A 13133-nucleotide genomic window follows, 5' to 3' on the forward strand; every position below is an offset into this window, starting at 1 on the left:
AAACATAATACGTTCTATATTTATCTCATAAAGGGAGAACACGCTCATTCAATAAAGGATTCAAAGTAATTGAATTATAACATTTGCTGGTTCAAACAGCAAAATAAATCAATAAATTAATTAACCCAAAAGAGAGTAATTTGACTCAAATTCAAGCACCCAAATCCTTCAAAATGCCTTCGTCAATTCTATTCACTGATATCGAATAGAATTCCTTGAAGATTATCCTGAGAAGCTTTAAACCTATGCTGCTCATATCCATGCTCTCAATCATCCTCGTATTTAATATAGCTTCTCAGGTTTAACTTAATTAATCTATTTTTTGCTGAATATTAATATTTCTGGTAGAGATAATCTCGAAGCTCAAAAATGTTTTTCTGTTTCGGTACATATGTAAAATGATCGCATCCTACACAGAACAAAAGTTAAGAACCTTATATTTGGAAAAAACCTCCACATGTATTGTAGATCCACATCTCCTAATGTAAATCCACATTTCGTCATAAGTATTCTCTATAAAAACCCTAGAATAACTTAATTGTGTATTATGAATTAATTTTAATGTGGCTTCGATGTGTTTTTCTAGACATTTCTATACATTTCCAAATTTAATAATTAGACATTAGATAAAGATTATATAAATTAAAAATGTAATTGTAGAATCTAATACAAACTTCATATACATACAATATAAGAATGAACTTAATTAAAACAATTGTTCAATAATTTCCTGAAAATGAAATGAACATTTTCAAATGTGGAAATTAAACTTCTTTCAACCCTCATCCAATTTATGGATCCCACCACAATAATTATTTTTAGAGCTTGCGAAATACTTTAAGCATTATTACCTGTTCATTTGATAAAAACCCAAATTCAATGAACGCCAGCTTATTCATCATGAGTTAGATGTTGAAACAATTCAAACTTAGACTGACTGAATTTAGCTATTTCTTGGTCTGTTAAATTGTGAATTATAACTTGATCGAAAATGAGCATATTTTAATGAAAGTTAGCATCTTCAAAAAGCATGGAATTTGTAATTCTACTGTTAAGGAATAGATAGTGTTCCAGATATAATTTTATAAAATATGTAATGTAATATTTAAGATATCATGCAATATATAAATATATTTAGAAAATTAATTACAATATCCGTTACTGTTGAAATCGTTTAGTACATGTTTCTTCAAAATCATTCAATTTTCGACCATTCAATTATTGTTTGACTTATTCATAAGCTTGAAACTGTATTGTTCGTCGACAAAGTCAGAACTAAAGCGGTTAATATGTACCCATTTTATGACATTATTATTTCTATTTTAATGATAAAACATCCCACGCTGAATATTAAAATTAAAGTGTTATCTTCTGTAAAAATTATTTTCCTTTCAGAACATACTCTATATAGACACTGTAACTAAGATGCCATATTTTATATAAAATTGCGACACCCCTATTTTATAAGCTAGTATTTAAGTATTATTACGTTATGACTCTGTATATAACTCTTATTTATATTCTAGTTTTCATAAGCACTTTATGATAATTATTGTTAAAATATACAATAAAAATTATCAGTTAGCTATGAAAGCTTTGCTGAATGCTACTCTTTTAATTTATTAATGGTAATTTACCTACTGTTATATTAAATCAATATAAATGCTTACTCATAAATATTCCGCAAAAATCATAAATTATTCACCAATTCTTAACGTATAATATAAATGTATGTAAAGCCTTTGATTTGCATATAAATTTATGCTAAATTCTTTTATTTTTGCTTTTAATTTTTAAAATAGTATTTGTGACTTGTCACAAATGTGGTTTTTATAATTATCCTATATTATAAAGTATTTTTAACAAAAAAAAATTGAACCGACTTCAAAAAGTAAATATGGACTATATAAGTTAAATAAAATCACTAAAAGGTAAAAAATAATCAAACTGAGATTTTCAACACAAAAAAAACATTTTAAATTAAAATATGTACATAATAATCGTTGTAATAACTAAATAAAAATAATCAAAAACCTTATTAAACCTATCTACTACACGTATTTTATATTCTTCTGTATACAAACAATATAGCCTCATATCTACCCAAACCTAGTTAGCAATTTACAATATTATTTTAATTACTACCAACTGACTAACTTAAAGTCGGTGCTGAATCCAAACAGTTATATTAATTCAGATTTGTATATTTTGTACTATTTTTACGATGTCTTATATGCGACAGTTAGCAATATGAATGCCTTTTACACTGAACGACTTTTTATTATTTTTCATTACATCAATTCAGCAATAACATTATACCCAAATATCTGATTATCTTAAATAAAAAATATGTGAAAAATTTGTATGTGCCTTTGAAATTTGAAAATTTCCCTCGATTTTCCCCCCTTCCTCTCAACAGATCCTGATTTGGCTCCAATGGGACCACCGCAAGTGCAAGTGCAAACTTTCGAATAAAGGATTTTGAGAACCGGCCCACAATTGACGGAGAAATATTTTTCGAAGACGATTAAAAAATAAAACAATATCCATTTCGCAATTATATTTTACCACATTTTATCAATTTGGTAAAACTACACTATCTTTAGCTAATTTTTGCATTTCTTCGATTGCTTCACACCAATTCTCCTGAGCCATTTTAGGTATAATAATTTGTAATAAACTTAAAATCTTCTTTACATTTTCCTAAAATCATAAAAATTAGATTTGACGTGCGTATTAGGAACATAGATTAAAGAATGATAATTATTGGGGCGCCGTTTCACTATTATGTTTGTCCTCGACCAAAGATTTGATCGTATTACTGAGAAACCTTGTTACAAAGCAGAATTAGGTATTGGTTATGACCATGGTTTAGTAAACGCATTAGGTAGTATTTACTAAAATAGACCGCTATTATACATACTTCAAAGCTAGAACGCAAAATCAAGCAACAATCATTAAACAATGAATCAAAAATATCAGAATAGAGAGTTTGTCATCGATAAAGGTATAAGGCATAAACATAAGCAAAAGTAAGGGCACTCTTGTACATATTAGATCGATCTTTGTTTAAATAATGTGTTGTATTCAGACTATTTCGATTGCTAAAATCCTATGAATTCCATGACTAACTTACATTTCATATGTTTCTATTTGCTTTGTATAATCTAAAATAATGATAATAACTATTTTTCGTTTATTCTGTCTGCTGATACTGTGATATATGATATTCACAAATTTTATCAAGTGCTTGCATGTGTTTTAATCAGCGATTTTTATTGGTGAAAACACGATGTATTCATTTTAAGAGGGGAAATAGGTGTAGGGCGCCGTATTTCGGGTAGTTTTTATAATTTCTTTAACAAATCAGAAGTAAATTAATTTTATTTATATTTTGACAGCATGTTGTATATAGTTAAGAGATTCTAAACGCATTTTCAAATTTCATTGATTTAAATCACACAATGAAGATATCGGCTGCCGCGCGATGTGGTTTTTCATCTATCACAATTTTCATCTGAACTAAATTTTTCAAAAAAATTAGTTTTTTAAGTGTCTCTTCTATGTGAACTAACATTTTAAAAAAACGAGAATTTATATTTTTTACGGAATGTTAAAATCAAGTATGATTTTTTAGCATTTTTTTACTATTTACTGCAATAAAAAAAAAGTAAAAATAAATTTACGATATTAAACTTACTAACTAATCAACTATCACAACATCATATACGCAATTTTCAACTTACTGCTATTATTTTCGTATAAAGAGAGCTGTTTCACTTTGGTCGGATTATGCGACGACTGTCAAATTCTTGGGCATAATTGAAGCTCCTGCTACGAACGGTAATATTAATCTGATTCAGAATGGTTAAAATACTGATAAGTTCATTCATTAAATAAGCACGCAGCCAAATATGCTGAAACTTCAAAACTTTTTAAACTGTTGAATTTAAGCTTTTATTTGCATTTTGAGTATGACCGCCTAAATATCAGTAAATCATCTCTCGATAAATCTTTATTTTCTTCATTTTCACTTTCTTCTATTTTTTTCCTTTCTTTCATTCTCTTCTTTCCTTGCTTCTCCTTCTTCTTCTTTCACTTCTTCTTCTCATTATTCTTCATTTTCACTACAGTTATTTGACTGCCGATTGTATACCAATTTCCGTAAAAGGATCTTTTACGAGCTCTAGTACTACGGCTTAGTACTATGGCTTAGTACTTAGTACTATCTAGTACTATGGAGGCTTGAACCTCCATGCTCGTTTTACGAAGACATTTTTGTATAAATGAAATGCACGCTATGTAATTTAAATTAGGCCTGACTTTAAAATATAATTATCCTTGCTGAGTTAGTAATACTTCTATACATTTATATCCAAAATCTCTAAAACAACCCAGACCGAAAAAAGCTCACTAAAATTAGACCAAAAAAAGCTCACTAAAGAACTTATAACTATTAAATAGTGTGTAATTTTACTTTGGAATTTGTTTGGAATTCAGTGTATCTTCTTGAATAGTTGTATTATCGATTTATGAAACAACAAAAAATGTTTCGAAGCCTCTACACTTATTTTACCCCTTAAATAACTATTATAAAACTTCAATTAAGCTTAAATTACTTATTACTAGTTACTATATATCCACTTAATATTGTCGAATTTAACATTATTGTACGATACGATTATGCTCCACCATAAAAAATAAATTGCCAATTTTCGTTTAAATTATTTAAAAGTGAGGAATTGAAAGTCAATTATCAGAAGTCAGTCAAAGAATATCCAGGAGGATTAAAAAAGCTCGAGGGCAATATATTGCAAGGCTTGTATTATCTTATTTTTAATATAAAAGTGTGTGTAATATTGATAATCCATTGTAATTATTCGATTGTAATATTTAAATGCGTACCTACAAAAACCATACAAACGAATTAAAAATTATATTTTGACAATAATTTTTCAAAACAATTGTAGCATTAAATGTACGCATTAATTACCTTAAGGGATAACTTATTAATAATATGTTGCTTATATGTTTAATAATTTTAAATTAATCTAATACCTGAAACACTTTCAGTACTGCGTCATGAGATACTTTTTCGCCGGAGTCTCTCCAACAATCCCAGTCAGTCGCCATGGCAATAACAGCATATAAAAGTCCTACTTCTTTAGCCAACACAACCTCAGGTACTGTAGTCATTCCGATTAAGTCACCTCCAAGTAGCCTTCAAACAAATGAGCATAAGGAAGAAAAATATTTCAGACCACACAAGAATATAATGAAACATGATTACATAACATAATGATTTCGATTTGCAGAATCGGTATAAATCAGAAATAATATTTCTTAAGCTAGTCATTTTAAGCCTAAGCCGATATGTTAAATTAACTAAATGAAGTTATTGATGTAATAAATTATTTTAGCTATGTACCTATTTAGGAGATTTTTTACAAACAGAATAACTATATATTAAAATGTTATGACTACCATAATTTACCTATACATGTTACTTTCCATTTTACTGGAATATCTCGGACCTTCAATGACAACTATACAACCACCGTTCAGTACCTTTATTTTAGCGCCGCAGGCTGCTTCCAAAATAACTTGTCGCATAAGAGGATGGAAGGCGGGTTCCATGGGCATATGGCAAACTCCCGGTGGATGCCCAGACTCGCCATCGTAAAATGTTTGTTGTCTTTTTGTAGTTCTATCTAGATTATAAATTGGGAAAAATTACATATCTTCATCTCATTTTCAATAAGGTACAATAATGTTTCAAATGTTTAGTTAATATATTCCCTAAATGTTGTTCAATATACTATAATATATAATAAATGAAAGATAGTATTTTTCAACATAATCCTAGATACAATTATGCAAACATTATTTAGAAAGGAATATGGTATTAATAACGTGCTACAAACTTGCCATAAACATCGATGTGATGTTCGCTGATACAGATATTGACGCTCCTTCAAAACATATGTCTTAAGAATTTATGAAAAAATTTAAAAAGGTCGAATTTATGAAAAACTATTAGCACTAACTTCCAGACCACCTACTATTATAAATCTCAACTGCATCAAGTGGTGCCGATAAGTGATGTCCAACTTCTAAACTATTTGTTTGTTTTTTTTTATTAGACAGCTTCCACCTGCGCATCGAGCTCATATGTTCAACGTGCATGTGTTGCTGAGACTGAGGATGTCACATTTCTTCAGCCTCGCGTACTCTTGACATCCTACTCTACTCAACGCCAGTACCAGCTCGCTTGTATGTTGTACAATTCTCCTGTGATGTTTTATAGTATGCTGGCTTATTCCCTAGTTCACTGTTGTCATGTTGAGTTCTAGATGCATATAGATACAGGTTCTCATATCTTGTTTAGGATATAACAGTTTCTTTTGCTTTAGGAAATTTGAGCATGTCCCTTAATGCTTTGAACTGGAATCCTAATATTTCAATAAAGCTCTTGTCTGCAATGCCCTATAATTTTTTAATATTGTATGCACAGATGTATTGTGTATTGTAGGTTTGATGATGACTTTCTATATCATAATTTTGATCTCATTATTTAAGTGGAAATGACGACTTGTTAACCAACACCACAAGAAATTTGCTGTAAAGTTGTTTGCGTTTGGTCCAGATGTGCTTCTGCCAAGTTAATGTACAATCCAAATAAAGGCCAATCCAACAAATATTATAAAAGTTCTTCTAATGGGATGTTTTTGTTTTACTCTTTATTATTCTCCTTATGCTCTATGACGTTTAAAAGTAATACAAGATGTAGACTGTATAGACTATATAAAAAGAATTGTTGATATTGATTAGTATAAACATAGGTTTAATAAACAAAATAAAATTATTTACATTTGATTTTAGGGGCTAAAAGAATTAGGGATAGGAAGATATATACCATGACGAGTTTGGGAGCTTATTAAATGTAATTATTAATTAATAGAGTTTTCGAAGTAAAAAAAAATTAAAACGACATTACGCATAGATATTATACATTACAACTGATATTAATGAATTTCGCGTCTATAATTTTGAAGTAATGGGCTCATTTTTTATTAACAATAATAACAGGTTGTAAAAATCGCTTGCTTTTGTCATCGACGCAGAAGAAAATCGAGCTATTGGGGATCCAAATTAGTAAAGAAACTAATATCGTTTTCTTTCATTGTTCTTGTGGAATTTAAACTACTGACTACTAATGAGCAATCAATTTTGAAGGGGGTTTCAAAAACTCAGAATATTGATATTTTGTCTTATTAATTAGCAGCATATTTAGAATATTCTTTCAAAATTTGAGGTGGATTAGAGTAAAATTCTAAATAATAGAGTCATCGGAACTGCCGCCCATCAAGCCATGCCAGTCTGACGCGTCGAAGGTATATTTTAAAAGAACGATTTAACCATTGTTTGTCTGTCGCTTGCCCTCATTTTCTAAGGGCAATTGGTTTTAGATATTCAGTTCATTACAGCCGCCATTGGGATTAATCAGTAAATGAATAGTTTATCGTTTGGCTACAAATAAGTTAATTAAATACAAAATATAGAAGACGCTATATATAGTCAATTCAAAACAGTAGTGACACGTGGGTCAATATGTGTCTGTCTAAAGTCGTAAATTCGTTTTACAGTCAGACAATATTATCCTTCTCATTTTATTCTATTTCAAAAGAGACGGAGTGCTGTTAGAGAAGTTCGATCGTGTAACCGAATGAGCCTGCAAAAGCCGTTCGTTTGTCAATCGTCTACAAAATTCTTCAAAATATTATAATTAAGGGTTATAAACCAGCAAACGTCATTTTAACACATTGTTAGTCTGGAAAATATCCATAAAAAGCCAAAACATACACAGTTATTTGAGGGATGTAGAATATCCCTTCATACATTATTGGCTAATATATGATTTAAGTGGTGTAAAGAAAACCCACGAAGGGGTTTAATGGAACTTCCAGAGATTGCTTTTAAAAGAACACAATTTTTAAAAATATATAACAAAATCAAGGAAGAATGATTAAATTAATTCATATATTTAAATGAGACATAAATATTTCAGAATGGTATTGACATTGGGTCGCTCATGCCAGGATGATAATAAATATAGTTTAAAGACAGCAAAATTTGATGGTAAAAGGTAAACGTTGGCATAATTCTCGATTAGGAACATATAGTTCTTGATGCTTGAAATTGGAATGTTTTATTACTGGTGCAGAATTAGTGTTTTCCTCTAAGTCCAATGGTGACGACCGTGGAGAAATGAGCCATAACTTAAAAATAATGGACTATTTCAAATTATTACTAGGTAAATATATATGAAATATTTAATTGCATTTTATAAGGATATTCAAACCAGAACTGTCTGGATTTATGGAAAGAGGCATTGTCGAAAATAACACCTTCGGTTTTTGTGAGCTCTATCAGACACCTTAAAGAAGAAATTGACAAATGGTTGAATCTTGAGCAAATTTTTGAGAGATTGGAAATAAACAGCTTAGTAATTAACATGATTAGTGTTAATTGATTGTTGTTGTTCAGAATATACATGAAAATTTGGTTAACATTTATGAGGAGAGAACTAATACTAACGGTTTTGCAGATATGGCAAATGTATTAGAGAGAATGCAGTAATTAAATGTAGTTTATCAAAAAAGATGTACAGAGATAGTAACAGGGCAAACTAAAGAGAAATATAGTAATATCATTATGACTTTACACATATACATTGCTGGAAAGAAACAAGAACTAAGCATTAACCATAAATATGCTCTCTAATGAAAGTAAAATACATTACTCGGATATACAATTGTTAAGTAGGTGCATTAGGCCTTCGAGAGATACATTAAAAAACGCGCCTAAAACCCTACCTATACTAGTGTGGAAAAAAGTGCAATGTATATATAATAAATCAACTCAAACCTATAAATTGTTGTGGCTGTATAATTAATTGTAGTTTTAAGTTCTTCGATAATATAGGCATTAGATGTACTATGTTAAAATAAATTATAATACATAACATTTTTGTTTTATTATTTTATTTATATTAAAATTTTGTTATATGTCAGAGCCAAAATGTACTAAAACTCAGAGATGCTGCGGCAACCTTGAGACGTTTTGACAGGTCTTCCGTATCACTAGGGTTTTGAATTGACTATAGGTAACTCAGTTTCATTATAACAACACGGATAAAAATCAACAGCTTGATAAATAAAAGTCCTAATGGCCCTGACTTATGGCGCACTTGCCAGCATGCTTCTCCTATGAACACTCCTTGCCATTCAAACACTAATACTCTCCATTACCTAGTGACATTTCATCAGCTATCAATCCCATTTAAGACAAAAAAAGAGCTTCTGAAGCGGTGTATTGGTAGCTTTACGCAGAATAATAATGAGATTTTGAACCAGTTAATTCGGAAAATTACTTGAAAATACTTTCTACAGATTTAAATATAATAGAGATTGTCGCTGGTGGCACATTCAACAAAGAAATCTCAGCTTTAGGACACATTACGGATATCAAATTTGTCCGAAACAGCCACGAGTTTACCCATAAAGAACATAATTACATCATAACTATTTATATATTTATATCTAAAAAGCTAACGCTAAGCTAACGTAGCAAAACTTGTTAAGGCAAGAGCCAATTGATACTTTGGATATTGCTGATCTAGAGACAACTTTACGGTGACGGTGTCTATGTAAGTTTACAAAAACTGCCATTTGTTTAAATTTAAACTTCCATATTTAATTTTAGACATTAAAATATTAGTAAAAATACGTTTTTTAGTCTTTGATACACAATTAACCCCTTAATGATTTTAGATTATTGTTAGAATTTTGAAGTTTTCCTAGAAGTCTTTATCACTGAACTTCATTTTCTAAGTCTTAAAACTTGCTGTTGAAATCAATACCATCGACACATTGATGATTATGTAAAAAATAACTAGTTTATAAAATACGTTACATTTTTACACCACCTTTTTTTCATGTTAAATTAGTAACCTAAAATGCTCTTTTCGACACAATTATAAATTATTATTACTAACTTTTTAACATACTCGATAACAAGTACAAGAATAGATGCTGATTGGCAAGGAATTAATTATTGAAAGTAACAACAGAATGCTGCAATGAATTACGTTCGTCATCTTATTTGTACAATGCTAATAATGACACCTATTAATAATCAATATAATAAATTAATTAATTATATACATATTACTTAGAAGAGTTAATACTACAGATCTGAATCTGAATATAGTTAATGCCATAGAGTTATAGTAGTACTATAGAAACATTGTAAACAAGTCATGTATAATATTTTCTTACCGAGGAAGCCATCAACAATAACCAATGACCCCGGTGGTATAGTTTCTCTCAAGGAACCGCAGGCATTTGTTGCTATGATGTGAGTACAACCCTCTTCCTTAAGAGCCCAAATATTCGCTCTATAATTAACATTTCCTCAAAAACGCGTTAATAATTAACAGTATAGAATGACAATTTACAACTAAATAACTTTAAACAAAACTATATTTACCAGGCATTTTGTCATGCTTACGGCCATGTCTGGCCAATAAAACACATACAACGCCACCAATTTCCCCTAATATCATTACATCGGATGGTTCGCCATACGGAGTTGTTACACTTTTCTCAATACGATTTTTTAAAATATCTGGATCGTCTAGACCTGATCCGCCAATAATTCCAATTTTAATTTGAGCCATACTCTCTGTATTAGCAACGATATACAAAAAAGTTTTCTATATAAAAATACAACTAGATATTAATTTGACGACACAAAATATATATTATATGACATTTATTTCGAATTATGACAAATCAACACTATAACGTCGATATATATGGTAGTCTAAATATGATATATACCAGGTGTGTCGGAAACTCATTACCGGTTTTACAAACAGATGTCGTTAGGCTTAAGTATGCAGTATTATGATTTGGCACATATGTCATTTTATTCTGCTGACATCAAGCTTCAGAGCTATACAAGCTATGCGAAAGTAACACCGTTGCAGATTTATACTTACTTGAAAATGTCAATTGTCGTGCCTGAAAACGTGGATGTGCGGCATGCAATACTTTTCTTATTTAATCAAAAGCAAAAAGCCGTTGAATGTCAGCATTTGTTGGTAGAAATGATGAGCTCTCTGGTGAGCATGCTCTAACTTTAAAATCATGTGAGGCATGGTTTCGAGAATTCAAAGTGGTGATTTCGATGTGCTATACAAAGAACTTCCTGGTAAACCAGAACAGTTTAAAAATGCGAAACTGCAAGAGTTATTGGATAACCCAACCCAAACTCAAAATCAATTGACAAAGGCATTAAATGTGGCCCAATAAATGACTAACAGCCAATTACGAGCAATGAGGAAACTCTAAAACAATAAAAGGAGGGGTCCCACATAAATTGAATGGCAAGGAAATGGAAAATAGAAAAATTGTCTGTGAAATGCTGCTTCAAAGGTTTGATCAAATATCATTTCTTCATCGAATAGTAAAGGGTGATGAAAAGAAAATTTATTTTGAAAACCTTAAACGCAAAAAATCATGGTTACTCCTGGCGAAGCCGGCCGATCAACTCCAAGGCCAAATCGTTTTGGTCGCAAAACTCTATGTTTATTGAAACCAGACTGGCATGGTCTTTTACGAACTGTTGAAACCTGGTGAAGCAGTTAATAGGGATCGCTACCGAAACAAATAATTAATTTGAATCATGTGTTGATCGAAAAACGTCCAGAAGGGGCCCGAAGACATGGTTTTGATCAAAGGACAACCAGATTTTTAGGATGGCATCCATAAATTACCTGAAAGATGGATAAAATGGTTAATACTTTGAATAAATAATTTTATCCACTTTCTTGAAAATTATGTACTTTTTTCCAAATAAATATTAACGGAAAATATAATATTATAGGAATATTCGTCTGATCGGTCGGTTGGTCGGAATGTGTGGTTGTCGATGCGATTGTTTGTACCAACACTCACTACGATTTTGTGGAAGGAATTTGCAGGAGAACTAAAAACATTGGATGAAGAAATACATGTTTATTTCGATTTAAACTGATACATGTGGTCGATGGGAGAATTGGCAGGATATTAGGTTAAGGTAAAGGAAATACTTAGGCAGCGCTGTGGAAGTGGTACGGTTATAAGGGGGTAGAGAAAAGAAAAGAGAGCGAGACGTCATCGTGGTGGTCTTTTCTAGCCGGGAACCGCATGGTACCAATCCACCGGCGTTGCCAACATTTGAACTTGCTGTAAGTGAATGCGTGGTGGCTGAAAGGGTCGTAGCGGTCGCTACAATATGTTACATATATTTATGCTTATTCAATATATGTTGAAGTTTTTGTAATTAAGGATTTCAGTAAAGCAAAATTTTGTCTGCGGTATTTATGGGGCCGTTCGAATAAATTACCTCTTCTTTCCGTTAGAGAAAGATTTCGAGTAAATTAAAATTTCTGTTTTCAACTCAGTAGCTTTCACAACTAGCACAGTCGGTATAGTTCCAAGGAGATCATAAGAGGATCTTTTCTTTTAAATTAATTTAATTAAGCGTTGATGTTTAACAGCTCTGTGATGTAGTTTAATGTTGTTCTGACAAAATTATAATAGTTCAAGCTATAATGTTCAAAGATAGATTAAATGTGTTTAACCATGAAAAATTAGAATTATTAAACAACTATTTTTATGAAAAACCCATATGGATTGAGATGGATACGAGCATAGTAGTTCAAGGTGTAAGGTCACCAAAGGCGAACTGAAGTTGTTATGAATTAAGATACTCTAAAAGAACTTGGACAGGAGCTTACAATGTACACCCACTAAAGGCAGTTTGCAGTAACTCAGTAGCTCAGAATGCAATTTGGAGACATAAAAAAAAACTTGGGAAACCATTTCATACTAGCTATACCATGGAGATTTGGGTAACAACTGTTACTTTAATTACGAACAATTAAAGGCAAAGTGGCGGATGAATATACAGCCATTACTTACAAATACAATCACTCAAACAAACCATACCTTTAGTCGGTTAGTTTCTCCTGAACGGAGATCTTTGAAAATTCCATATATCGATCTGTTCTTATATTCTACACA

The 13133-nt window shown here is 30.8% G+C and overlaps 1 protein-coding gene across 1 annotated transcript; it reads right to left on the reverse strand.

The window, feature by feature from the left end:
• Positions 1-2577: 2577 nt before the first annotated feature.
• Positions 2578-10812, reverse strand: LOC143193655 (S-methyl-5'-thioadenosine phosphorylase-like). Its single transcript, XM_076399980.1, has 5 exons — positions 10552-10812; positions 10341-10475; positions 5495-5711; positions 5059-5221; positions 2578-2703 (listed from the first exon to the last, which is right to left on the reverse strand). Exons 1-5 carry the CDS (start codon positions 10739-10741, stop codon positions 2578-2580), a joined length of 831 nt encoding a protein of 276 aa, XP_076256095.1. The 5' UTR covers positions 10742-10812.
• Between the last annotated feature and the right edge of the window lie 2321 nt (positions 10813-13133).

This window comes from Rhynchophorus ferrugineus, unplaced genomic scaffold, assembly GCF_030347505.1.
Source record: "Rhynchophorus ferrugineus isolate W39M unplaced genomic scaffold, kcgeb_rfMv2 rfM3, whole genome shotgun sequence".
Taxonomy (NCBI): Eukaryota; Metazoa; Arthropoda; class Insecta; order Coleoptera; family Curculionidae; genus Rhynchophorus; species Rhynchophorus ferrugineus.